The sequence below is a fragment of the Narcine bancroftii genome, chromosome 3 (assembly GCF_036971445.1).
Source record: "Narcine bancroftii isolate sNarBan1 chromosome 3, sNarBan1.hap1, whole genome shotgun sequence".
Lineage (NCBI taxonomy): Eukaryota > Metazoa > Chordata > Chondrichthyes > Torpediniformes > Narcinidae > Narcine > Narcine bancroftii.
Window position 1 is genome coordinate 305,367,656 of NC_091471.1, and position 24,359 is coordinate 305,392,014.

Sequence of the window (24,359 nt, forward strand, 5' to 3'; positions counted from 1 at the left end):
AGACAATCGTGGTAGCTGGTCCCTTCTTTGGGTTTAATGCACCAAAGATTACCTATGATTCTTCTCATTGTAAGAGTGGCCAGTTATCTGACAAGATCTTCATTGACTCCACCATTTGCTCCCCACACATTTGATATTTGAAATACAGAAGCATTTTCATGATTCACTCCTCTTTCTCCCTGAAATAAATGACATCATCCTTTCTCTCAACAGTTCTCAGACTGCTAATTTCATCACTTCTTTTCACTTAACCACTTAAGTGCTTGTACTGTCATAGCTGTTCTGCTGTTTGTCTTACAGAGAAAATGCATGCAGAATAAATCACCTCAGTAATTCAAGTTAAAAAAAAGCCATGCTACAGATTACCCCCAAGACATTTTGGCTGCGATGCCATTTCAGTTTTATTTCATTACCAACCCAGGGCAAACCAGTAGGAAAACATACTGTAAATACAAGACATTGAAATCCAACAAATCCAAGTCCATTAAATCATACAGTTACAAATTCAAGAATGTACAGTATTTGCAAAGAGTGAATGAAGCAAATCAGTCCCTACCACCCTCCACTACAACGTACTTGGCAATCCACAGTTGTAATAAATCGACAAGTAATGCAAGCAACATTTCTTTTTAATCAAATGCATGTTAATTGTACTATACCAGAAAACATTAATGATTACGTTTGTACAAATGTAACAAGGAAAAAAGGATTTGAGGAAAGCAGAACTGCTATCATTATCACTGACGAATTGATACTATGCAACTTGTCTTTGACAGTTTCCCAAGTTTTGTGACAAAAATTCAAACCATTTGTGTGCTCTGCTTCCAAATGGCAGAATTTAGTACTAATAATTTATATCTTCTGGATCAATGGCAACTGATGAAGCATTTTTCCACGATCCTGCTTGGACCTTCATCTGCAATGAGCACTCGAGCATGGCACCAGGGAATCCAACTCTTGGCCTTTGCTAATCATTGAGCTCGCACCCAGTCAAAGCTCCTGGTGAACCTGGGCTCCACTGACCTAAAATACCACATCAAAAACTGCTGCAAAGGTTACACATTCCCACAGTTCAATGCAAAACAATCTTACAATGTAAACTGGTCTGCAGAAATATTAAATCTTTTAGTATTTTTGGCAATATTTAAAATAATATAGTGTAGTCATCGACTTGGTTTGTGATATTCAATTGTTAATTGATTTGTATAACTTCTTCATTTTTCATTCCTATGGTCATATCTGAAGTTTTGAAATGCCTAATTTAGCTGGAGGTGGACAAAATATCTGACAAATCCTTGTCAATTGTGTCCTAGCTTGTGGTGTCAGCACTCACTCAACATATGCACTTCCAGCTAAGGCTTAGAAACAATAATCAATTTCTGCTCCCTAATGCTGAGGTGCATCCATGGTAGGACCAAAACTATGTTCAATTACCTCAATACAACCCAGCAATGGAACTCAGCTTGTGTCTGAGCCCTGCAGAGAACTATCATTCTAGACAAGACAAACTGTTAAACTGGAGCATGTTGAAAACAATTAACTTCTTTCAGCAACAATTTTCAGATAAGGAATTTGGTTGTTTTGTCCAATGCTCTCATGCAATATTGTTTTATTTTATACAAATTCTCTTCCAATTTTTGTAAACAATTCATTCACTCTAATTAAACCGGCAATCAAGTTCAGATGAAAATACATTTTTGAGCCATTTGGTAAACAGGACTTTAAAGATACTTGCCTACAATATCATCAATATTACAGAGATTGCTTTTACAGGCATCTTTTCCAGAACACAAAGTATATGAACACAATTACAAAGGATGATAAGATATTGCATCCCTAATGTTCACCCTCAGGCAATTTACATACAACCTTTCTTTCTTTCTCTTACATGGCGAACTTTTAATTATTTTCTTGGCTTTCCATGTGGCTGCAAGTCTACTGGTGGTTCTGCGGAATAGATACCAGTGTTAAAGTCTGATGTATCCTGGAAGAGCCCAAAGCAGGGTTTGGCTTTCTGCAGTCACATCCTTATAGATCCTTTTCTCACCCTGCTTTAGAAATCCACTTGGGGATTTTTGCAAACTAACTGAGAGCAAGGGAGTATCTGCAGAGACAGGATCTGGGAAAACTGTCTTAAACTGCCGTCTTAAAGGGAAAAGGACAGGTCCACCATGTATAAAATTATGTATTAATGCATTATAAGATTTGAGGCTCAGTTCGCTAGGTTTGAGTCCAAACTCAGATTACAGAAAGGGAGATCTGTGCAGCAGACATTCGCTGTATGACTGGTCCTCTTTATGGCTATCTCCTTTTTAAAGATGTTTTACCCCTTTTCTTGATGGCATTGATCAGCAGCCAAAACTCTGAAGTTTAACATGAGCTCCTTGTGTAGAATAGCTCACTAGATGTGCAATGGAATGGAAATTTATTGGAGTTTTGAAGAGGACACAAAGTGAGGTTACTTTGGTACCCTGGTTAACTTTTTAACCAAGTAATAATTTTCTTTTCAAGCAGATACATCTCAATAGATTGCTATTAATGCAAGTATTAACAATTTCAACCGAGTTAAACACCATCCAAGGCACTGAGAAAGGCTACTGAGCAGGAAGGGGCTCAACAATACCAAGCACCTGAAACTAAACCACCAAGAACAAGATCTGCAGCAGAATTTTTAATTTTATATATATATTTTGAGGCCTGTACAACCAGAGACAATGAGAATATTTTTTAAATATACTCTAGCCTAACGCTCACCTGGAAGAGAAAATTATTTTGATGAAGCTGCACAATAATTTGGTAGATACTAAGGGTTGAGTGTTTTAAAAATATGACACAAAATTCACATTTGGTCAAGTTGCTTCGAGGAAAAGATTTTCAATTTGGAATCAGAAAGATCTGCCTCCACTAACCATCTACTCGAGAAACTACTTATTTACTACTGCAATCAACACATGGGTACCATACCTCTAAGCTAGACATCCTAATGCAAAGGCTGCAAATTTACTTATTAATAGAGTGTTTTTAAGTCCAACGTTTCATGGAAAATAATTTAAAATATTTACTAGTAACATGATGCATTTTGTACATGATCTATCATCAACATGTCGCCGTTGATGATAGATCACTTATTAACTCTTATTTTGCCTGAACTCCCATCTTCCTCCAGGTATATAATTCCTTCCAATCATGAAAACTAACTCATTTCAATCATCTCCACCCAAGCCCTTCCTTTCGTTTCCCCCCCTCCCTACCCTCTCTCTCACATGCATACACACGCGCGCACACCCACAAAGATACAGAGGGGTCCCAATTCCCTCCAAACAAATAAAAATTAAAGACTTAGCTTTGAGACCTTACACAGAATGATTCTAAACTGATCTGTGCTTCACTATGCATGTATGCCAACCTATTCTTGCAAATATACTATTGAATGTAATGAAAAATATTTTGTTTCTGATAATTCTCTTCTAACTGAGCCCAAACAAAAATCAACATTCTCCACAATTCTTCCCTGCATTTGATGGCACTGTTAAGGGAAGTAAACTCACAGGTCAGAATGAAGCTGGTGCAGTTCGACTTCTACGGTCTCCAGATTGTTGACAGGAGCTACTGGTTTGAATGCCCTGGTCACAGTGACATCTTACACAGCCAAACAAAGCAGCATTTTGAGATGAAAGTTAAAACAAGGCAATAACAAAATAGACCAAGGGTATCATTTAGATTATCAACAGCATTCTGATCTCTAATAAACAGAACATGAGGTTGGTAACCAAGTCAACTGCTTACAGGAATGGTTGCTCCAAGGGTTCAAGTCGGTAAAACATGCACCTTCTTTGGTTATTTGTGAACCAAAGCAAGGTTGTGGTTTTAGCCTCTAAAACTTCAAATTATAATATACATTAGAGGCCAGAAGCCAACAATAATGACTGACCTGAGAAGGAAAGGCTGCGAATATGCTGAATATTTAGACCTGTCTCTATGGATGATTACACATTGTGCTTTGTGGTAACACTTTCTACTTCTTGTTGGTTTAACCTAGCATCACCTGCAAACACAAGAGGATCAGGTCTTAAATAATTTAAACTATATTTAAAAAAAAAACCCACAAGCTTAAAAGTCAGGACCTCACCATCCCCAACAAACCTGGAATCTGACTGTGGAGGCATTATTTCGACTTGTCTTGAGATCACTGGCTCAGCCAAACAGAAGAACTGTTGAATTCCTTTCCAATGTCACCCTTTTACAACTTTTCACCCTAAATCAAGATTGATTATGGAAATATGCAAAAAAGGAAACTAAATGGGGAGAAAAAACCCAGGGTGCTAAAACATTGAAATAAAAAACAAAGCTGTTCTTTTCACTCCAAAAATTGCATTCAGTTTAAACCCCAGTAAATGACGTTGACCAAAAACCATACACTGTTCAAGGAGCCACTGAGAAATGCACAGTCTGCCAGTCATGGGTTTAACACATCATGCAACAAGTTGCATCCAGGTCTTAAAGGGTTTTTTTTTTGTCTTCAGGAAAAAAATTGAACCTTTTTAGAAAAAGGGACTGCCTACTTATGTTTGAGTAATTTTCAAATTCTTCTGAAACTTCTATCAGAAAAATATTGTACCTGAAAAATATTTGGACAAAATCAAAGTAGCAATGTTGATTTCCTTCATATTAATTCTACCACATCCTACAATAGTAGCAAATGTTGCTTTGGTTCAAACATGCTGAGGATATACACACAAAAGCTAGAAAAATGCTGCATTTTGTTCTCTCCTGTTTCTTAAACCCAAGATTTTCAAAATAAAAACCAGAGCTCACACACAAGATTTATTTCTATTTACAAGAGATGTGATTGAAACTTCAAGGCAGATTCAGTAGTTAATTTCTGAATTTGTTTAGCACCTTCGCAGAAGATGGCTCACAGTATTTACTGCAGAGTCTTTTCTATAACTTTTTTTTAGTTTAAATTGAATTCATTTACCCAACACAAAGACATTTATCTCTCCATTGAAAAACCCAAACATAGGTAAAACTCTCAAACATTTTGTCTCCCTAATTAATATATCCCTGGTGGTACGATGAATGAAATAAATTTTCCATAAATGTAAGATATTCAGGATTCTGGGTGTAATCTTTCTGGCTGTAGTCTTCAAGGAACTTGGAGTTGGTTGGCTGATCGTTCTTTCCATCTTTAATCTCCTCTCCTGAGAAGACATCTTCATGCTGCGAGCTTAACACTGGCGACTGTAAGTTGAAAGGAAATTGTGAGATTTATTAAATTATTTCAAAACTACGAGTTCAGTTTACGAATAGACAGCTTGAAGGTACATCAATTCAAAACAATTCTCTACTGCAGTTTAACAAATTACCCCTTAAATGTAATAAAGCCATAAAATGGGCGCTAAGGTCAAGATTAAAGATAAAAGATAATGATAAAAAAAAGATACAAATTTTGCTTTATTTAAGCCTCAAAGATAATGATGTTGGAATAATGGTTGGAATTCAAAGCAATTTACCAAAATTTAAAGTGCCTAGATATTCAGTTTAATACCTTGATTGAAATATATATTGCTTCCTGTAAAATAAACTTTGAATCACAAAACACTTAATCTCTAAAGAAGAGATTTGTCCCCAAGTCTTCCCCAGGTAAACCACAGAGAGTTGACCAACTTACCTGCATAACTTCCTTAACAACCAAATCAAGTCCAAAAATTAATTTCAGGTCCAAACTCATGGTGAAAACGTAAAGCTGAGTCGCTGGTGAATTTTAGATGAGCAAGAGTACCAAAATTAAATGGAGTACTGTTGATTTTACACCCTCAAACCACTGCTGGATTTTTTTTTTCCTTAAATTGACTTTTTGTAGTGCCTTTGCACTGTTATATCAGTTCTTTTCTCTGCACTCTGCTTGAAACACTCTATTTTGTCCTGTGTTCAATGCTACACTCTGCATTCTTGCTTTATAGCATTACCTATTGCACTCAATTGTACAAAGCAAAGTTTTCACTGTATCCCAGTACATGTGGCAATAATAAATTATTTAATTTTCTTGTTTACTAAGGTTCAGGATATACAGTACACAAAAATCTTTTTTTTTGTTGCAATATTTAGGATTTGAGTGTTGCTGGCAAGATGAGCATTTCCAGGCTATCCCCAACTGCCCTTAAGAAAGTGGTGAGCAATCTTGAAGGTACTTACAGAGTGGTTCTAGGAGGAGTGCCAGCATTTAGACCCCGTGACCTTGATGGTGATATATGTGATGATGGTGAGGAACTTGAAGGGAAATCTACAAATGGTGGCATGCCTTGTACCTGGTGCCTTCGTGCTGTTTGGTGTGGAGATCACAGATATGGGTGGCATATTAGATTAACCCAGGTGAGTAAGTGTAACTGGGGTGGCACAATTAGGATCGTGGTTACCTCAACGCTGTTACAGTGACCAGGGTTCCAATCTGGCACTGTCTGTAAGGATTTTGTACATTCTCAGCATGTCTGCATGGATTTTCTTTAGGTTCTCAACCACCCTTCAAATTTGTATGGGGGTTGTAGGCCAATTGGGTGTAACTGGGCAGCTCGGGCTCATGGTCTTGAAGGACCGGTAAGCAAGCTGTATGTCTAAAATGTCTCATTTTTAAACAAATTGTACATGGTACACACTATACAATGGAGGGAATCAATGTTTGCTGGGATCTGCAAGGATTCAATCTTCTGAAGTTCATCCAGGCATTCAGAGAATATTTTATCCAGCTGTTAACTTGTGCCTTGTAGATGATGGAGAAGCTTTGGCTGTCAAAAGGCAAGTAACAGGACACAAGATACATGGCCTCCGATGGCTCTTGTAGCCACAACAGTGCCTCAGCCAGTTGAGTTTCTGATCAATGGCAACCTTCTGAATATTAATAGTGTAGAATTCAGCAATGCTAACGCCACTAAATATCAAGAGCAGGTGATTGGCTTCCTTTTTTGGAGAATGTTTATTGCCTGGCACTTTTGGTGCTCGAATAGTGCTTGACATTTATCAGCCCATGCCTTTGTGTTGCAATATTTACGATTTGAGTGTTGCTGGAAAGATGAGCATTTCCAGGCCATCCCCAAGTCTGGCTGCAAGCAATGTGGACTGCTTCAATTGCTAAAGAGTTGAGAATGGAATTGTATTTTGTCAATCAACAGCAAACATCTCCAACTTCTAACTCTGTGATAGGAGGAAGGTCATTGATGAAGCAGCTGAAGAACCCTTGTTGTGATATCCTTCAGCTATGATAACTGGTCTCCTGTAACCACAACCCCCGCCCTTTGTCAATAGTTAGGGATTCAAAGAAATGCTTTGCCTTTGATGCTTATTGGCTTTATTTACCAAGTATTTACCAAGACTACATGGATGAATTTGGTAAGTTTATGGTTTAACAGAGGTATGATTGAAGTTTACTCATTTTTAGCTTCTGCTGGAAAATATCAAATTATTATCAGCTTGTATATAATACACCCACAAATTGGAGGAATATTGACTTCTCCGACTTTCATTAACCTCTCCCCCCTCATTTCTTCCCCTATCACCTTCCTCCAGCTCTGTCTCTCTCCCTTTTCCCTGTCTCCTTTCATACAGACATACAGACATAATCAATTCTCATCTCTCCCCTTATCATACCCAATTAACATCTTTTGTTGGTCTGAATACCCCAACCCCCCCTCCAGCCAGCACTGTCTGTACTCTGTGAGTGTTTTTATGCCGGGCCTCCACTTCGAGGCTGGCTTCAAATGCGGATACAAGTTTTAGACTTACTTGTTTATGGGCTGCTCCAGTGCCTCTTTAATATGGAGCGGCACCTCAGTGTGTCACCCGGAGCCACTGTAGGTGGGCCAACTGTTGCTGTGGTGCCGCCCTTCATAAATACGCAGCAGACCAATGGCTGTCTTCCCTACCCATAATCCCCCACACAGCTGGAATCACTCTGCATTTCACAGAATGGTTCCAGTTGCATGGGGGATTATGGGTAGGGAAGATGGCCATTGCTCTGCCACATATTAAGCTGCTGGCACCGACAAGCGGCCCCAAAGGCCAAAGCAGCCCAGTGAGGCACTGGAGCAGCCTGCAAGGCTGTTACAGGCCTCCTCGGCAATACCCCTGCTGGTCTGGCTGCCCCTCCCCAGAAAGCCCCCATTGGCTGCCCTTGCCCCATTAGGAGAGGGATGAGCGAGTGGGTGAGAGAGAGAGAGAGAGAGAGAGAGAGAGAGAGAGAGAGAGAGAGAAAGGTGAGATGGGCCACAGGCTGGCAGCGTCATCGTGACATCATCAGCCCTCCCCATGCCAGCCGCTTGCAGCGGATGTACCTTTATGCAGCAAGATGGAGTGCACTGCTCCACCTCTAGCTCTACCTTGGAGAGGGATTGGAGTCATGGCCTTGCAGCCACTCACAGACCATTTATGAAGTTTTCTGATGTGAGGGCGAAGAATCTCCACCTTTACATTCAGATTTTTTGTTTTATAAAAGGGCCTTGTGATTTCCTGTTTTTTGTTCATTCTGCTCTTTCCTAAAAGGCCTTAGGCCTGAAATGTCAGCAATATATTTTTGTCTCCTATGGATGCTAAAAGACTGGCTGAGTTCCTCCAGCATTTCAGAGTGTTTTTACTACTACTGCAGTGTTTGAAGACTTTTGAGCCCAAGATTTATGGTCTTCTTGTTGGACTTGCGTAATGCACCATTGGGGTAGCACAAACTTCCCAGTACCTAGGCATGAAAACCAACTTACTGAACCTGTTTCACTAACCTGGTGTAAATCCAGCAATGTGACTGATTTCATAGAAAAAAGGGTACAACGAGAACAATGTTAATTTCCATTTGATTTGATTTCAATGAATTCATTCCAATGTTTATTGTATTCTTGCACATTAGTGTTTTTTAATTGTATTTTTTTTTAGTCGTTTTTCATTCCTTTTAGATGTTTGTGAACGTAAGGCTCTAACCCTTTTTGCTGCCTGCACTCCTCTTTGACAAAGTACATGTTCACATGTCAATTCATATTTTTAAAAGAAAGCATTTTTAAAAATTCTTCGGCATGAGAAGGTCTGCATTCAAAGAAGCACAAGAGTGCCACAGTTAAACTCGAGGAAACACTTTGCCTTCTCATGTTTGCTGTCAATAATATGGCCCAGATTACAGGATCAAGAGTCTTCTTCTCACTTAAAAAGTATTTCATTGGTTGTAAAATGCTTTGGGGTGAACTAAGATCATGACACATGCAATTTCAATGACAACCTATTGGCTTTATATTATCTCAAGAGCCCCAATGTAGGTTCATGTTTCCATTATTAGTCAGAAGCAGACCTATGGGTAGACCTGAAGTATGGTGATGCACAAGCCAACACATATTCCCACAGCTGTCAGGGCACAAGGTGTCTTGTAAACTTTGCTGGTTTATACCAAGCCTGGGTTGATTCTAAACAAATTTTATAGTGGAGGGTTAAAAGTTCAAATTAAAGGTCAAGAGTTTTCTGCCAGGTCCAAACAGTGCAAGGCGACTATAGAAATATCCTTCAGCTGATAACAACAAGGAATACATAGATCTTCCTGAGTAGGCGAATTGGGAGAATTGTTGCTTCCTCTTCCCAAATGCCCACTCACAATCCACTAAATACCTATCGAAGGTTACAAAAGGATATAAACAGGATGCATAGTTGGGCAGAGAAGTAGCAGATGGAGTCCAGTCTGGATAAGTGTGAGGTAATGCATCTTGGAAGGACAAACCATAAGGCTGAGTTATTAACAGCGTGGATGAACAGAGGGACCCTGGGGTCCAAATCCATGCATATCTCAAGGTCGCAGCCCTGGTTGATAGGAAAGTTAAGAAAGCCTATGGGATGCTGGGCTTCATTAATAGATAGATTGAGTTCAAGGGTAAAGAGGTCATGTTGAAACTCTACAAATCTCTGGTGAGACCACACTTAGAGTATTGTGTTCAGTTCTAGTTACCTCATTATAAGAAGATGTGGAAGCTATGGAGAGAGTGCAGAGGAGATTTACCAGGATGAGAGGAGACTTCACAGAGGTCTACAAGATTGTAAGAGACATAGATAGGGTGCACAGGCACCTCCTGTTTCCCAGGGCAGGAATAGCAAACACCAGAGGATAGATGTGCAAAGTGAAGGGAGGGAAGTTTAGGGGAGACATCGGGAGTAATTTTTATTATATATGCAGAATGTTCTGGGGTTCTTGAATGCCTTGCCAGGGATGGTGGTGGAGGCTGAAACATTGGGGGCATTTAAGAGACTCTTAGACAAGCACAAAGATGAAAGGAAAATATAGGGTTATTAAGTAGGGAGGGTTTAGTATTTTTTTAAAAGGAATATATGTGTTGGTACAACATCAAGGCTGAAGGACAGGAAAGGCAAGAAAAGGGGGAGGGAAAAGAAACGGCAAGCGACCTCCCATTGGCCAACCACTTCAATTCCGAGTCATGCTCCCTCGTTTACATGTCTGTCCATGGCCTGTGTATTATCCCTCCCTGACCACCTGCAGATTGGAGGAACAACAACATATTCCATCTGGGCACCCTCCAGCCAGATGGCATTAACATTGACTTTACAACCTGCTCACCTTTTCTTTTCCTTCCTTTCCCGTTGCTCCATCCACCCAGTCCTCCCTTCTCCCCCTCATTGCTGCTGTCCCCTCCCTCCTTCCTCCACCTATCATTTCTTGCCTTTGTCAATCCCTTGCCCACCCACCCCCCCCCCCAATACTCTTTCTGTTCAGACACTTGGCACTATTTTCTCTTGATGAAGGGCACAAGCCCGAAACGTCAGTTACGTATCTTTGCCTTTGCTACATAAAGGGCACTGTTTGACCTGCTGAGCTTCTCCCGCATTTTGTGTTTCTTCTTCAACCACGGAGTCTACTGAATTTTGTGATTTACTTTTTTGCTTATCATAACAGGTTGTTGTAGGTTTAAGAAGAAACCAATCTCAAGGATGGAATGTCTCTTTAAACCCAAAAACTATATTCCAGCCATAGCAAGAAACACATGCACAAAATTCAGTCTCAGGGTTCTTTACTAATTCCACAACATAATATTGAACAGTTTGTCCAGAAACTGCAACTATTTTCAAGAATTTAATTCCTTGCATCAGATTTTTGTGAAAGAGGATGATGTTTTTCTTGCCCTTGGGTGCTTGGTAACCTTCTTCTCCCAATGTAAGGGGGAGAGCTAAAAACTCTTGGTCTTCATTTTATATAAACAGTTAGATATATTAACATCTGTTTTGAAATGATCTATTTAGTCAACAAAATAGTTTGACACTAAAGATCAAGGTTTATCACAGGTTTAAGGTCACTTTATCCTCACTTTTTAATTAGTAATTTTTCAACTCCACTGTGTAAAATGCAGTTTAAGTGAATCTGACATTAAGGAAACAGTGTTACAATATATGGAAAACCCACTGAAAAACATGAAGCAATGTTGAGTGACATACATCAAGAGAATATATTTTAATCCAAACTGGACTAAATAATCTAGATATAATGGAATGAATGACAACTACAGTGAGATCTAGTTCCTCAAGTATAGTGAATAAAAATGGAAAACTGGGCTGATTTGGCATTGATTTTGACCCAACAATGTCCCTCTGAACATGGCTGGTCTCCATTTGGAAATTCTGTTGCCTTATGATAATGGCTTTTAGACTCCACCACGTGTGAAAGAATTCAGCCTTCCTTCTGCTCACTATTTGTGGTCCTATCATGTGCAGTACACAAATGCACCCAGGTGTTTCACCAACACATCTGTATATTGCACACTTCTAAATGCCCTAACAGTGGGGAGAATATCCTTGCTGCATGTGTAAAAGTTAGAAAAAAAAAATCATTACATTTTGCTTGGGTGCATAACAGGTACTCAATATAAGTCATGAGCTTGCAGTCATTGCCAAAGTCAGGGTACTTGCTTAATAGAAATGCACAGCATGAACTATAAGTAGCTTTTGTGTCACACTGATCCTCAGAAGTAAGGTCATTTGGGATGAATGAAAGCATTGACAGGAGCAGCAGCTAACTGCCCAGGCTACCTGACAAACAGAAATTCATATTTGCTTTGCCATTTGCCAGAAAGGAGCTTTTTTAAGTATTAGAATGCCAGAGTATAAATTATAAAATATCGCACTCTGCCATTAACTATATAAAAATGCAGAATGCCATTTTTTTTTGTGCTGATGTTTTGATTTCTGCAATCAATTCTTATTTTAATTATCGCTCTTTCTTCCTTTGAGGTATGGATTCACTACCACTCTGCTTTGTTGCCATTGGTTACTCTGTGGAACATTGCCAAACTGGTCATTCTTTACATTAGTTGGGACTCTGGGTTTTATGAGCTCACTTCACCATGGGGGAGTGGGGCTTCAGAATCAGTAGCTTCCAGCAGGTGTAACTAGACAGTTCTGCTTATTCCTTGAAGAAGGCCTCAGGCCCAAAATAACAGCAATATAGCTCTGTCTTCTGTGGACATTGAAAGACCGGCTGAGTTCCTCAAGCATTTCGGCGTATCTTTAAGACAGTGGACAGACCTTGCTTGTTGTCCATTTTCCTAGCCACAGCACTGAAATCAACCAAAGTGCACCTGCTGCAGCACCATATGATTTAGCATTGCAAACAGAGAATAAAGTTCCAAACTCCATTGACCTGACTTTGTCACACACTAGTTTGCATACAATAGAGGGAGGTGCACTGTGATTGTTACATATTCTCAAGGCAGGTGCTTCAGGCACAGGTCAGCTCTGAATTAGAGTTGTGGATTCAACTCTACTCAGACTTGTACACATAATCCTGGCCAATCCTCTTGCTCAATAGTACAGAGACCATAGCTGCAGGTAGCATGACAGTGATAGAAGTTCTGTCACAGTCATTTGCAGTCCAGGTGAATTTTGGCACGTGTCTTATAAGCCACCTGGATTTCTACACAGCAATGCAGTTATAAAAATAGGAGACAATACCAAGTCAAAATTGACACTGTAACTTCCACCACACTTACTGCAGTTAGTCTAAAATTTAATTAAATATATCAGAAGTATACAAACACAATATAGAGAGTAATATGTGACATAATGGTGGTTTGAGAACTCACCAGCTGTGCTTTGACGCGCTTGGGTAGCTCCTCATCCAGTGTAAAAATATCTTCTCTCTTCAAGGTCAGCTGAGAACTTCCCTCAAACTCCACCTAATTCACAAGTTAACAATTAGACACATGATCAAATATTGACTTTATGACCGTAATGTAAATTCAAATCTTGCTCTCCCTCAAACTGTAATCCTCTAGATTCAAGATTCCTTTAATGTCACGTATGCACAATACACAAAATTTATTTTCCTTTCTTTGCCCTGCAAAGGCACCACTCAACCAAGACGAGAAAGAGAAATAAAAGACTCTGAATGTTCGTGGATTCTGCTGCCACCTTCGATGCCAGCAGCTCCTGCACTGCTGTAACCTCGAAAGATGCATAGAAACCTGCCTGGTCCACCGGTGAACTTGAACTCCAGGCATCCAAGTCACTTTCCTTGGCCCCGGGCTCACAAACGCCAAAGTGATTAGGAAGTTGTCAGTGCCCAAAGCCCATTGGAAACTCTCTTCCCATCAGCAGTCTCCAGAAGTCCTTTGGCTTCTATTCTGGGAGGGGTCTTTTTCTAGGTTTCCCTTTCTCATTTGGTGGGGGAGGGGGGGGGGATAGGTGTCCTCCTGATCCAGTACCCTGTGCTGGACCAATGCTTCCCTGGATCTCCTAGGGTCTGGGCAGCCAAACATGATGCCACCAACTTGAGTGCAGATCTTGAAGGATGCTCAAAAAGAAGCTGGCTCCATTCTACAAGCAGTCCAATGGACCGTGCCATTGGATGAGGCAACCATGCAGTAGGACCCCCTGGAGGAGTGTTGAAAGCCGTATCTTCATTCCCTGGATCTTCCTGGGTCCACTTCAGTGCTGTTGGCGCATCAACCGCAGGAATGCCGCCACCTCTACCTTCTTTGCAGCTTCATTTTTACCTCTGCCTGCCCAGGAGCTGTGGCTCAATGTTCAATTTTTGAATCCACGCAAAGGCCTCCTTCTCAAGGTTGGTAATTAAAACCTTGACCATTTGATCAAGGTTTTTGTTATCTGATTCAATAATTCCTTACGTTGCTATTAAAATTTCACCGCTGAGGCACCTTGGGATACTTTACATTACAGGTGTTACACAAATGTAAGTGCTGGTTCAAATTTTGACAGCAGATGGCAGCAGGTTATTAGGCAATTGTTTCATATTTCGAAACACAGTAAACTTTCAACAGGCAACAAAATTATGGTAATTTTCTCCTGGGGAAAAATATTATGACTATAGTTCAGCCAAAGCCAATACTTCACTATGTCATCATCAGCTTCTTTTCTGCTTTGAATCCCATTTTTGAGCAATTACGTAAAATCTATTTTGTCATTTGTGAGTTGGATATCTCTGTTTTTTTTTTGGTCTTTGCTTTGTTCTCCCTATAAAGAGACTTCCCTCACACAACTTTTCAGCTTTATACTGACATGAACTTTTCTGGACTGTGCCACACACCATTCTGAATAATTTCCTTGTACTACCTTTTCCCCCCAAGAGAGAATGAATTGACAGAGTAATTATGCAGTGTATTGAAATCACAATTACTCTAATTTATTCTCTCTTAGGACCCTTACGATCAATAATATTTTTCATCCCTTAGAAGCCACAGATCTTTAAAATTACTCAAAGGATTTAACATCTATCTTTCTTACTTAAAGGTTGATGTCCCACAATTTAGCTATGTAATAATTCAACTTGGTGGAAAAAAAATCACATTTAAGAAAACAGAATCACATCAGGCCCAAGGAGGTAAATAACATCTGCAGTTGCTGGGGGGGGGGGGGGGGGGCTAGTACAATTCACAAAAGTGCTGGAGAAACTCAGATCACACACCATCCCTAGGAAATAAAAGGCAATCAATGAATCAGGGCTGAGCCCCTTCATCGGAAATGTAGACGACTCAATAAAAAGGAGGGGTGGGGAGTAGGGGGAGGAGGAGGAGGAGAAAGAAAGGGGAATGGGGAGGAGCACAGACTAACAGGTAAGAGGCAATGGGTGGATAGAGAAGAGAAAGGAGTTAAGAAGTGCCAGGGGGAGAGGGCAGACAGCGAAGAAAGCTCTCTGACAGGAGAAGGAAAGGAAATGGGTGGGGAGCTGGAGGTGGAAGAGGCCAGGGTCTTCTCTGCTGGCTTCTATACATTTTCTCAGTTTTGAGAAAGACTTTTGGCACAAAACGCCAAACATTCTTTTCCTCTCACTGATACTGTTTTATTCACTGAGTTTCACTAGCAGATAGTATTTAGTTTCAGATTCCAGCATCTGCAGTCTCCTGGGTATCTCCAATTCTAGGAAGCTGAAGCTAAAAGAATTATTTAAATCAAATATGCCCATGTTGATCCACAATAGTCTCCTGGGCCCACAACAATAAAAAAGAGTTTTGTTTTCTAGGTCTAGAATAACATACATTGACAATACTTGAGCAAAAATACCGGTAACGTACATTCATGACAGAGTTCAGCTGTTCAGGAAGGAATGCATGAACTGGTGATTACCTGATAGTTGTATCTGAGCTCGGAACCAACAAACTTTGCACTGTACACCCGGTTGTCTGTCCACCGCACCTGGATGACCTCACCTTCAGTGGGGGAACCCTGCTGTGCACAGTCCCTGCTCTGTGAAGTGAGCAAAGAATAGCATGAGGAGCATGGGGAGAATGTACAAACTCATCACAGACAGCGTGCGATTCGAACCTCGGTCCTAATCGTTGATGCTGCAATAGCTTTGAGCTAACCCCTAACAGTGTCGCCCTCTAAGCTAACCATGCCAGTCTAAACTCGTTTGAGTATAATCATGGGTGATTCATTGTACAATGTTATTTCTGTACCCCCACATTATTGAGCATCTCATTATTAAGAACAAAAACAATAGGTTACCTGTCACAGGTCATTTTACACTGATCTCAGAACCTAACCATTCATAACTTGTTAAAAACCACATTGGTAATCAAAATATTATCACAAAGTAGCTCATAAAGTACTTTCATCAGATTAAATCTATCTGGTCACTCCAAAATAAAACCTTCCAATGCTGAGATTCATACAGATATTGTGAAAATTTACACCAACAAGTGAAACAATGCTAAAAATCCCAGAGTGCATACTCACTACAATATTTTCTGGATATACGTTGTCACTGTACGAGCCATCTTCAAAGTTGATTTCGTAAAAGGTCTGTGCTGCAGTTCCAATCACTTTGCACTTGCAGTAACGGCCATTGCTATTTCTTGCAATGACCATCTGACCTAATGATACTGGTGGAAGATCTCGGTTTTGCTACAGTTTATGGGTGGGAAAGGAATAAGAGGGAAGAAATTAACATTAAACATGCATACTTGATATTCCTACCTATCATCTTCATGTAAAACAAAGCGGAGAAGATGGAAGGATCGCTGCTTTTTTGTCACTGCTTTTGTTTGAAGAGCCAACATTCCTCTGCTTAGATCACACTGGAAGCATTGATTATATTCTGCTTTTAATCATTTGTAATGTTTTAATTAGTGAATCGTAGCACAGTTTAGACAGTTTGAATTTTCCAAAAAGTGGAGTGGATTCTGGGCTTTGTTTTGTTCTAAATGTTTCAGTGGTTTATTGTATTTCCTGTAACTATGGTAACATAAGATGTACACTGTTTATGGACAATAGTACTGGTAGTTTAAATGTGCCAGATCCATTCAGTACTTGTGCAGAATGCAATCTTGTTTTGTAAGGAACATTTTATGGTTTTTAAAATAAACTAGGTAAACTAAAATCTTGTAAAAAAAAAAAAAAATAAATAAATAAAAATTAAAAAAAATATATAGGTACTCCCCAGCTTACGACCATGATTCAGACAGAAGGATCGGTCACATCTCAGAATGGATGCATATCGTTACTGTGTTCTTATCTTGCTAGTCAGCATCCCAGGGTCCACAGGCTGGGTGCAAGCCATCTCGATTTCTGTCATCAGTTGGTGCGTGTGCAGTACGTTTATGTACTGAAGTTCGGTTGGCTCATCCACAAGAGTTAAGCACCCTAATGATATTGAATTTGTGCCAAACTCCAATATGCGATCCACTGCACATGCGCCAACTGAAGACTCGCGCACAGGAATCAAGATGGCCTCGCCCAGCCTACGGACCTCGGGACGCTGACTAACAAGATAAGTACGCACATTTTGAATCTTGCATGCCCTGTGTCCATGTTATAGTTTGTCAAATAAATTTAATATTTTTTCTTTAATTTTTTTTTTAAAACACATTTTCAGTCGTTATGTGAGGGTAGGCGCAAGTCACGGCAAGTCGGAGAGTACCTGTAAATGAATAAGGCAATGGGACCTGTGCTTTGTGAGCCACACTGACAGCTACCAAGTGTGACAATCCTAACAAAATCCCATTGCCATTTCAAAGATTTTCTTTAAAGCCATTTCCAGATTTCATTGATTTAAGAATGAGAGGGGACCTCAGAGAAGCATTTCTAATTCTGAAAGGCCTGGACGGAGAAGATGTGGCAAAGTTGTTTTCCATGTAGAGGAATCAAGGACAACAGGGCACAACTTCAGGATTAAAGGCTGCCCATTTAAAACAAAAATGCAGAGGAATTTTTTTAGCAGGGAGTGGTGAACTTCTGGTATTTACTTCCACGGGTGGCAGTAGAGGCAAAATCTTTGGGTGCATTTAAGGCAGAGATTGATAGGTGTCTGAATAGTCAGGAAATTAAAGGTTATGGGGAGGAAGGCAGGAGAGTTGGGCTGAGTAGGAGAATGGATCGAATGGTGGAGCAGACTCGATGGACTGAAAAGCCTACTTCTGCTCCTAGATCTTATGGTCTTGTGTATACAAGTCCTTAATATACTAAGATTGCTTATGTTCAATAGACACAAATTAGCTATGGTTTATGTAACTGGCAAACAATCTTTTGTTCACATAACAGGTGAAAAGATTCAAGCTGTTTGACCATTCATTCATAGATTAGCGAGGGAAGAGGTGTGTGTAATCACCAACATCATATCATTCAAGGCGGAGTCTTGGTGTTGTGCTTAGATTTTTCAGAAACCATAATAATGATTCTGTTCTTAAACAGCCAGAATCAGACATTCAATTTCTATACCATCCATTGCTGCTAAAAGCTCTTCCCTCCTGGCTCATTATTATTGTCCATACAATCAAAACATTTACCTCACCTTCTACTCAATAAAATCTATTTACATTTTAAATTTAGACATACAGCACAGTAACAGGCCCTTTTGGCCCACGAGTTTGTGTTGCCCCAATTTAACCTACTCCTCCAGTTTTGTAACATTTCCTGCATTAACATTCCTTTTATATTGTTGCCCGAGCTGTTTATTATTCCCTCTCAAATTGATCATAATTTGTGAATATTCCACACCCAGCTATTAACGTTATGTTTACTGCCACATCTCCAAAGCAAACAGTGCTGGACATGAATGTTGAACACCGATTTTTAAAATGAGATATTGTGCCTGTAACCTACAATATTTCTTGGATCAATAAGATATCTCTGTCAAGTCTAGAAAACAATAACAAATCCTCATAAAATATAGGCATGTAGAACACAAGAGGATAGGTAATATTCAATAGCTTTTCAAAATGCTTAGAACACATTGTGGTTTTTGATTTTATACCTCAGAAGGATGTATGGGTCTTGGAGAGGGTCTAGCAATAATCTTATCACAATAATACTTGTACTTTCAGGGCTCAGTATTGAGATGAGATTAAAAAAAAAACAAATTGTGCATCCCTGGAAAGTTGAAAATTAAGATATAATTTGACTTTTTTTTAAAAGAAGATGAAGGAGTCTTGATTGGAAAGGAAAATAGAAACGACTTCCAACAGTTAAGGAAGCTGAAACAACATGACAATTTAACAATCCTAAACAGGCTTTCATGTTACAAAACATTTATTACACATAAAAGGTGATCGAAGTTTAGAACGCAAAAGAAAAATTAAGGAATTGATCACTTTGAATCTGAAATAACTTTAATCAACTGAAAGTCATTAGGAGTTCAGCCACTGGTTCACCATGGCATCCATAAATGGCAGAATGGTTCTGTATTTGTTCTCACCATCAGATAAACTCAAAAATTACAAAGTTCTTGGGACAAGAACTATTGCATAAACAGGCAATAGCCAAAATATTTCCATTAAAAAATTTATGTCCATCATGTACAACATGCTGAAAAAACTAGCAACTTGCATCTTTTGATTTCATATTGTGAGCTCCATTGAATCTACAATTTAAGGCAAAGCAAATTCCAGTGATCTACTTCTGCATCTTCAACAGGAGGCTATACAATGCAGAAAATGCTGGAAACATTCAGCAAGTACCATCTATGTAAAGAGAAATTGAATTAATGATTCACTATTAGAAATAGGAAGGAGAATGTGAGTTAGCTTTGAGGAGCAGGGAAAGCAGGGATTATCAAAGTACTGAATCTAGGAGTTGGGATGTTATGTAAAATTGTGCAAGACATTGGTGAGGCCAAATTTGGAGTATTGAGTGCAGTTTTGGTCACCCAACAACAGGAAAAATATCAGTAAAATTGAAAGAGTGCAGAAAAGATTTACTAAAATATTGCCCAAACATCTGAAACTGAGTTAGGACTTTACACCCTGGAGTGTAGAAGAATGAGGGGAGATTTGATAGAGGTATTTAAAATTATGAGGGGCCTGGACAGAGTAAATGTAGGTAGGCTTTTTCCACTGAGGGTAGATGAGATACAAACCAGAGGACATAGGTTAAAGGTGAAAAGATTAGAGGGAACATTAGATAGAAGTGGCGAATGCAGTCTCAATTTTTTTTTTAAGAAGAATTTGGAACATGGATATGGAGGGCTAAGTCCAGAGTGCAGGTCAGTGGGTCCAGGTAGAATAATGGTTTGGTACTGCAGGGGCTGAGGGGCCTATATCTGTGCAGTATTGTTCTATGGGTAGAACAAAGGGAATATTAGGTTTCATCTGAACAGAGACAGTCTCCACCTTCCCACTTCTGGGAAGGCTCCCAGACCAGAAATGTTAACTGTTTCTCTTCCTACCAAAGCTGCCCGTTTTCTGCATTTCTATTTTTTTAAATTTTGAGTAGCTGCCGATTTCTTTATGATCTCCATGGGTAGATTTTTAAGTAAATGTAGCAGAAATTCATTCATTAATGGCATAAAACAGGTGTAGGAAGTTACATACATACAGACATACAGCACAGTAACAGGCCATCTCAATCCACAAGTCCATGCCGCCTAATTACACCTAATTAACCTACACCCTCGGTACATTTCAAATGGTGGGAGAAAACCGGAGCCCCCCCCCCCCAGAACACCCGCACAGATACGAGGAGAATGTACAAACTCCTTACAGACAGCGCAGGATTCAAACCCTGGTCCTGATTGCTGGTGTTGTAAAGGCGTTGCGATAACCGCTAAGCCAACCATGCCACCCCAAGTTATCATCAATTGCCTAATCCAATTAATATGTGGACTTACATTCTGACTGATAGCTTTGTGCTTGAAGCAGATAATGGACACAACATAGGGCCAGTCGTCTGGTTCCATTACAACTCCTGCAGCATGTGCACATGTCACGTGAAATGATGTGGAACAATGCTCGTATGAACACTGGATACAGGCTCCCGTGCTGCTCTTCCCTTTTTTCCTGCAGTACATGCATTTCTAATGAAACAAAAGAAGTGGAATACATTAATAAATAGCTTAGAACTTTGGATTCATTATTTTATAGAGATGTAGATTCTTTATAGCTAATGTTGAATTAAATGAGGTCAAGTAGAATGTACTGATGGGGGAAAGTATAAACACAAAGTGAAATAAATTGGTCCCCAACAGCCAAGCTCTTCAATGGGATCTCAGGAGGATAATAAGCTTGGTAACCATTTCAATGTTCTTTCAGTAAATCCAAATGATACCTTTTCAAACAGCTCATCTACCAATTGTACACAAATCTCAAAATCAGCAGTGGGAAAGAATAAACATCACTTATCTTTTTCCTTCAATTACTGCTTTTGAAATCCCACTTTAATTACCATATTCTAACAGCAGCTATAGGAGCAGGAGTAGGCCATCCGGCCCAGTAAGTCTGGTCCGTAATTCAGTAAGATCATGGCTGATCTGACCAAGCTCCACTTCCCTGCCAAAACTCTTAATTCCATCCCTCTGTAAAAAACCTATCTAACTCTGTTTCAAATATATTTCAAATAAGGCTGCCTCTACTGCTTCCGTGGGCAGAGAATTTCACAGATTCACTACTCTCTGGAAATAGCAGTTCCTCCTCATCAGTTCTGAATCTACTTGAGGTTATGGCCCTCTGTTCTAGACTGACCAACCAGTGGAAAACACTTAGTTGCCGCTGACATCTATCCTTTTCATGATTTTATGTTTCCATAAGATCGCCTCTCATCTGAATTCCAGAAAGTATAGTCCCAGGTGACTCTCCTCTCCTCATAGACTAACCCCTCATCTACACCTGCTCAAGTTCAAGCTTATTTATCATCCAATTGCACAAATACAACTTCATGCAACTGCATACCCCAGACCTCAGTGCAAGACGGGTACACTGCAAATACACATATAAACGATACACATGCACAGTGCTGTGCATGTGTTTTATTACGCAAAGCCAGTGTGTTCTTTCTTGAGCTGCACTCAGTACTCCAAGCGAGACCACATCAGTAACCGGTAGAGTTACAGCAGAGCCTCCTGCTCTTAAATTCAATACCTCGAGTAATGAAAGCCAATATTTCAATCGCCTCCTTGATTATCTGGTGTACCTGCAAACCAAACCTTTGCGATGAATGCACAAGTATCTCTGTGCAGAAAATTTTCCTCATCAAAATAATGATTTGATCTTTTATTTTTTTTTCCAAATTAGACAACCTCATAGTTACCAGCATTGTATTTTATCTGCCAGACTCTTGCCCACTCACTATACATTTCTCTCTGCAGACCCTCAGCGCGCTCTGCACAATTGGGCTGCATGGGCTCATGGACCAAAAAGGCCCGTAACCGTGCTGTATGTACGTCAAATAACTATGCATATAGACTTGTCCGCTCTAGTTTACATTGTGTTAATTTCTTTCCTTCTCTCCTAACAATTCTTTTCACTTTACACCATCCTACCTTTTCTCATTTAATCTTTGCTGCATTCCACTGTGGAACAAAACTATTGATGTTCTTCCAATGGTGACGGTAAGTCACCAACCTGAAACGCTAATTACTGTTCTCTCCTCAGAAACAATTCTCACATTTCGCGTCTCCTTAAATCTTCAAGACCTTCAACAGATGCGAAACCAAAACCTCTAATCCAATCACGAGAGACAGTCATGGATTATTAAAAAGCAATCAGTACAAAACTGCATCTTTGCTTCAGTGAGGTGGTGATAAATACAGTAATCAAGTCTGAATGAGTCAACTCCCAGATGATCCCAATGAGGTACAAGTGAGATATATCCAGAAATCAATGCATTTATAATAAAATTGCTAAGGCAAACATCTCCGTGGTATAGAGATACATGGGTTGCAATGCTGGAATCTGGAGCAAAAACAATCTGACAGAGGAACTCAGCAGTCAAGCTGCATCAGTGGACATGACCAACCGATGCTGCTCGACCCCAAGTTCATTCGGCAGATTGTGATTTTTATCACCCGATTAGATCTTCCTCTGAAGGTACTGCCGCACTTCAGATGCGCTGACTCCATGTTTGGTTTATATTGCAGGGAAACACTTGATTCATCTCTGCTCCTAGGAGACCCATGTTTTGCCAACTGAAAGAAAGAAGCCCAGCACATGTGTGCACACAAGACTATTCCCACAGTGATGACACATTTAGTCTGTTCTTTGGAGGCAATGATTGCCAGATGTTGTCCAGTATGAAGTGATCTTTTACATTTACATGAAAATGAAGATATGGCCATAGTTCAAATACTAAGCTGGAGTATCCCAGAGATGTACCTCTCCATTTATGTACAGAAACGGCAACAAGGATTATGTGTTCCAATCCCTGAAATAGGGTTGAGACGTTGACCATTCTAACAGAGACTCCCATAAGACGAACATTATTCTTATTAGGCTATATAAAATCAAGGACAACTTAATGATTAGGGTTGGACATTAATCTGTGCACCTTAGTTCACACGAACTCTTCATTTGTTGTTAATGTGTAACACATTCACATCATTCTCTCACTATTACGTCTCTCTAGAGCACCATTATACAAAAATAAGATGAGATTTAAAGAATATCGTGTTTAGTTAGGCCCAGGATAATCCATTATGTAATTAAAAATCATTGCATTACGAGGGGAATTTTTTTTTTAAAAAACAGCAGAAGAAAAGCGCGTTTTATCATAGGTGGATAAATATTTTGAGGAAACCGTGCATAGCTCTGAAGGGAAAAGCAGAAACCTGTTTTGATTACCATAGACAATCCATGTGAGGAGTGAGAAGGCACAGTCGAGGTCCAAAAAGGATTATTTTCATATAAAAGAAACAGATTTTATAGTTGGGGAGTTCAGTGAAGTTTCAGAGGAGGTTTCCATATTTAAAGAAGAAGCCTTGGCAGGCTTGATGATGGATAAATCCCCTGAACTGGATGGAATTTATCCTAGGCTGCGACAAGAGGTACGAGTTGCTGGACTCTGGCTGAGACTTTTCAATCTTCACTGGACACAAATGAGAGACCAATTAGAGCATGGGAAATATGGTCATCCATTTCACGAATGACAGCAGAGAAAAGCCTGCAAACTGGTAAGAAAGCAATAAAATTAGAAGCATAACATCAGTGGTAGGGAAAACACTGGAAAAATTTGAAGGAGATGATCAGTGATTTCTTGGAAGTGGGGGATTTAGTGGGGGGGTGGTGAGTACTAATCAGAAACAGTCAAGGGGAAAAATTTTCAAGGTCTCCCCATGACCTGTCTCAGTTTTCTCAGGGTGCTCTGGTTTCCACCCACACTCTGAACTCTTTTGGGGTTGGCAGGTAAATTGGGTGGCACAGGTTTCAATGAATAGAATGGGCTTCTACTGTGTTGTATCATTAAAATTAAAAATCTAAAAATTCTGTTTGATAAACAATAATAAGCTTTTTAATGAGATAACATAACAATGTGAATTGATGAGGGCAGTTCAGTAGATATGATTTACATGAACATTAGTAAAGCCTTGATGGGGTTCAATACGGGAGGTTGGTTCAAAAGGTGAATGGGATTTGGGATTAAATTGGCAAACTGATTCAAAATTGGCAACAGAAATG

The 24,359-nt window shown here is 39.7% G+C and overlaps 1 protein-coding gene across 2 annotated transcripts in view; it reads right to left on the bottom strand.

The window, feature by feature from the left end:
• Positions 1 to 367: 367 nt before the first annotated feature.
• The window catches only part of LOC138759023 (lysine-specific demethylase 4B-like), a 445,720-nt gene continuing 421,728 nt past the window's right edge, over positions 368 to 24,359 (bottom strand). For both annotated transcript variants that reach the window (XM_069928806.1, XM_069928805.1), the window contains exons 18-22: positions 20,582 to 20,767; positions 16,216 to 16,383; positions 15,604 to 15,723; positions 13,104 to 13,196; positions 368 to 5,241 (exon numbers count right to left, since the gene is read on the bottom strand). In XM_069928806.1, the coding sequence (XP_069784907.1) occupies positions 5,050 to 5,241; positions 13,104 to 13,196; positions 15,604 to 15,723; positions 16,216 to 16,383; positions 20,582 to 20,767 (759 nt within the window). In that variant the 3' untranslated portion in view covers positions 368 to 5,049. The remainder of the gene's footprint in view (positions 5,242 to 13,103; positions 13,197 to 15,603; positions 15,724 to 16,215; positions 16,384 to 20,581; positions 20,768 to 24,359) is intronic.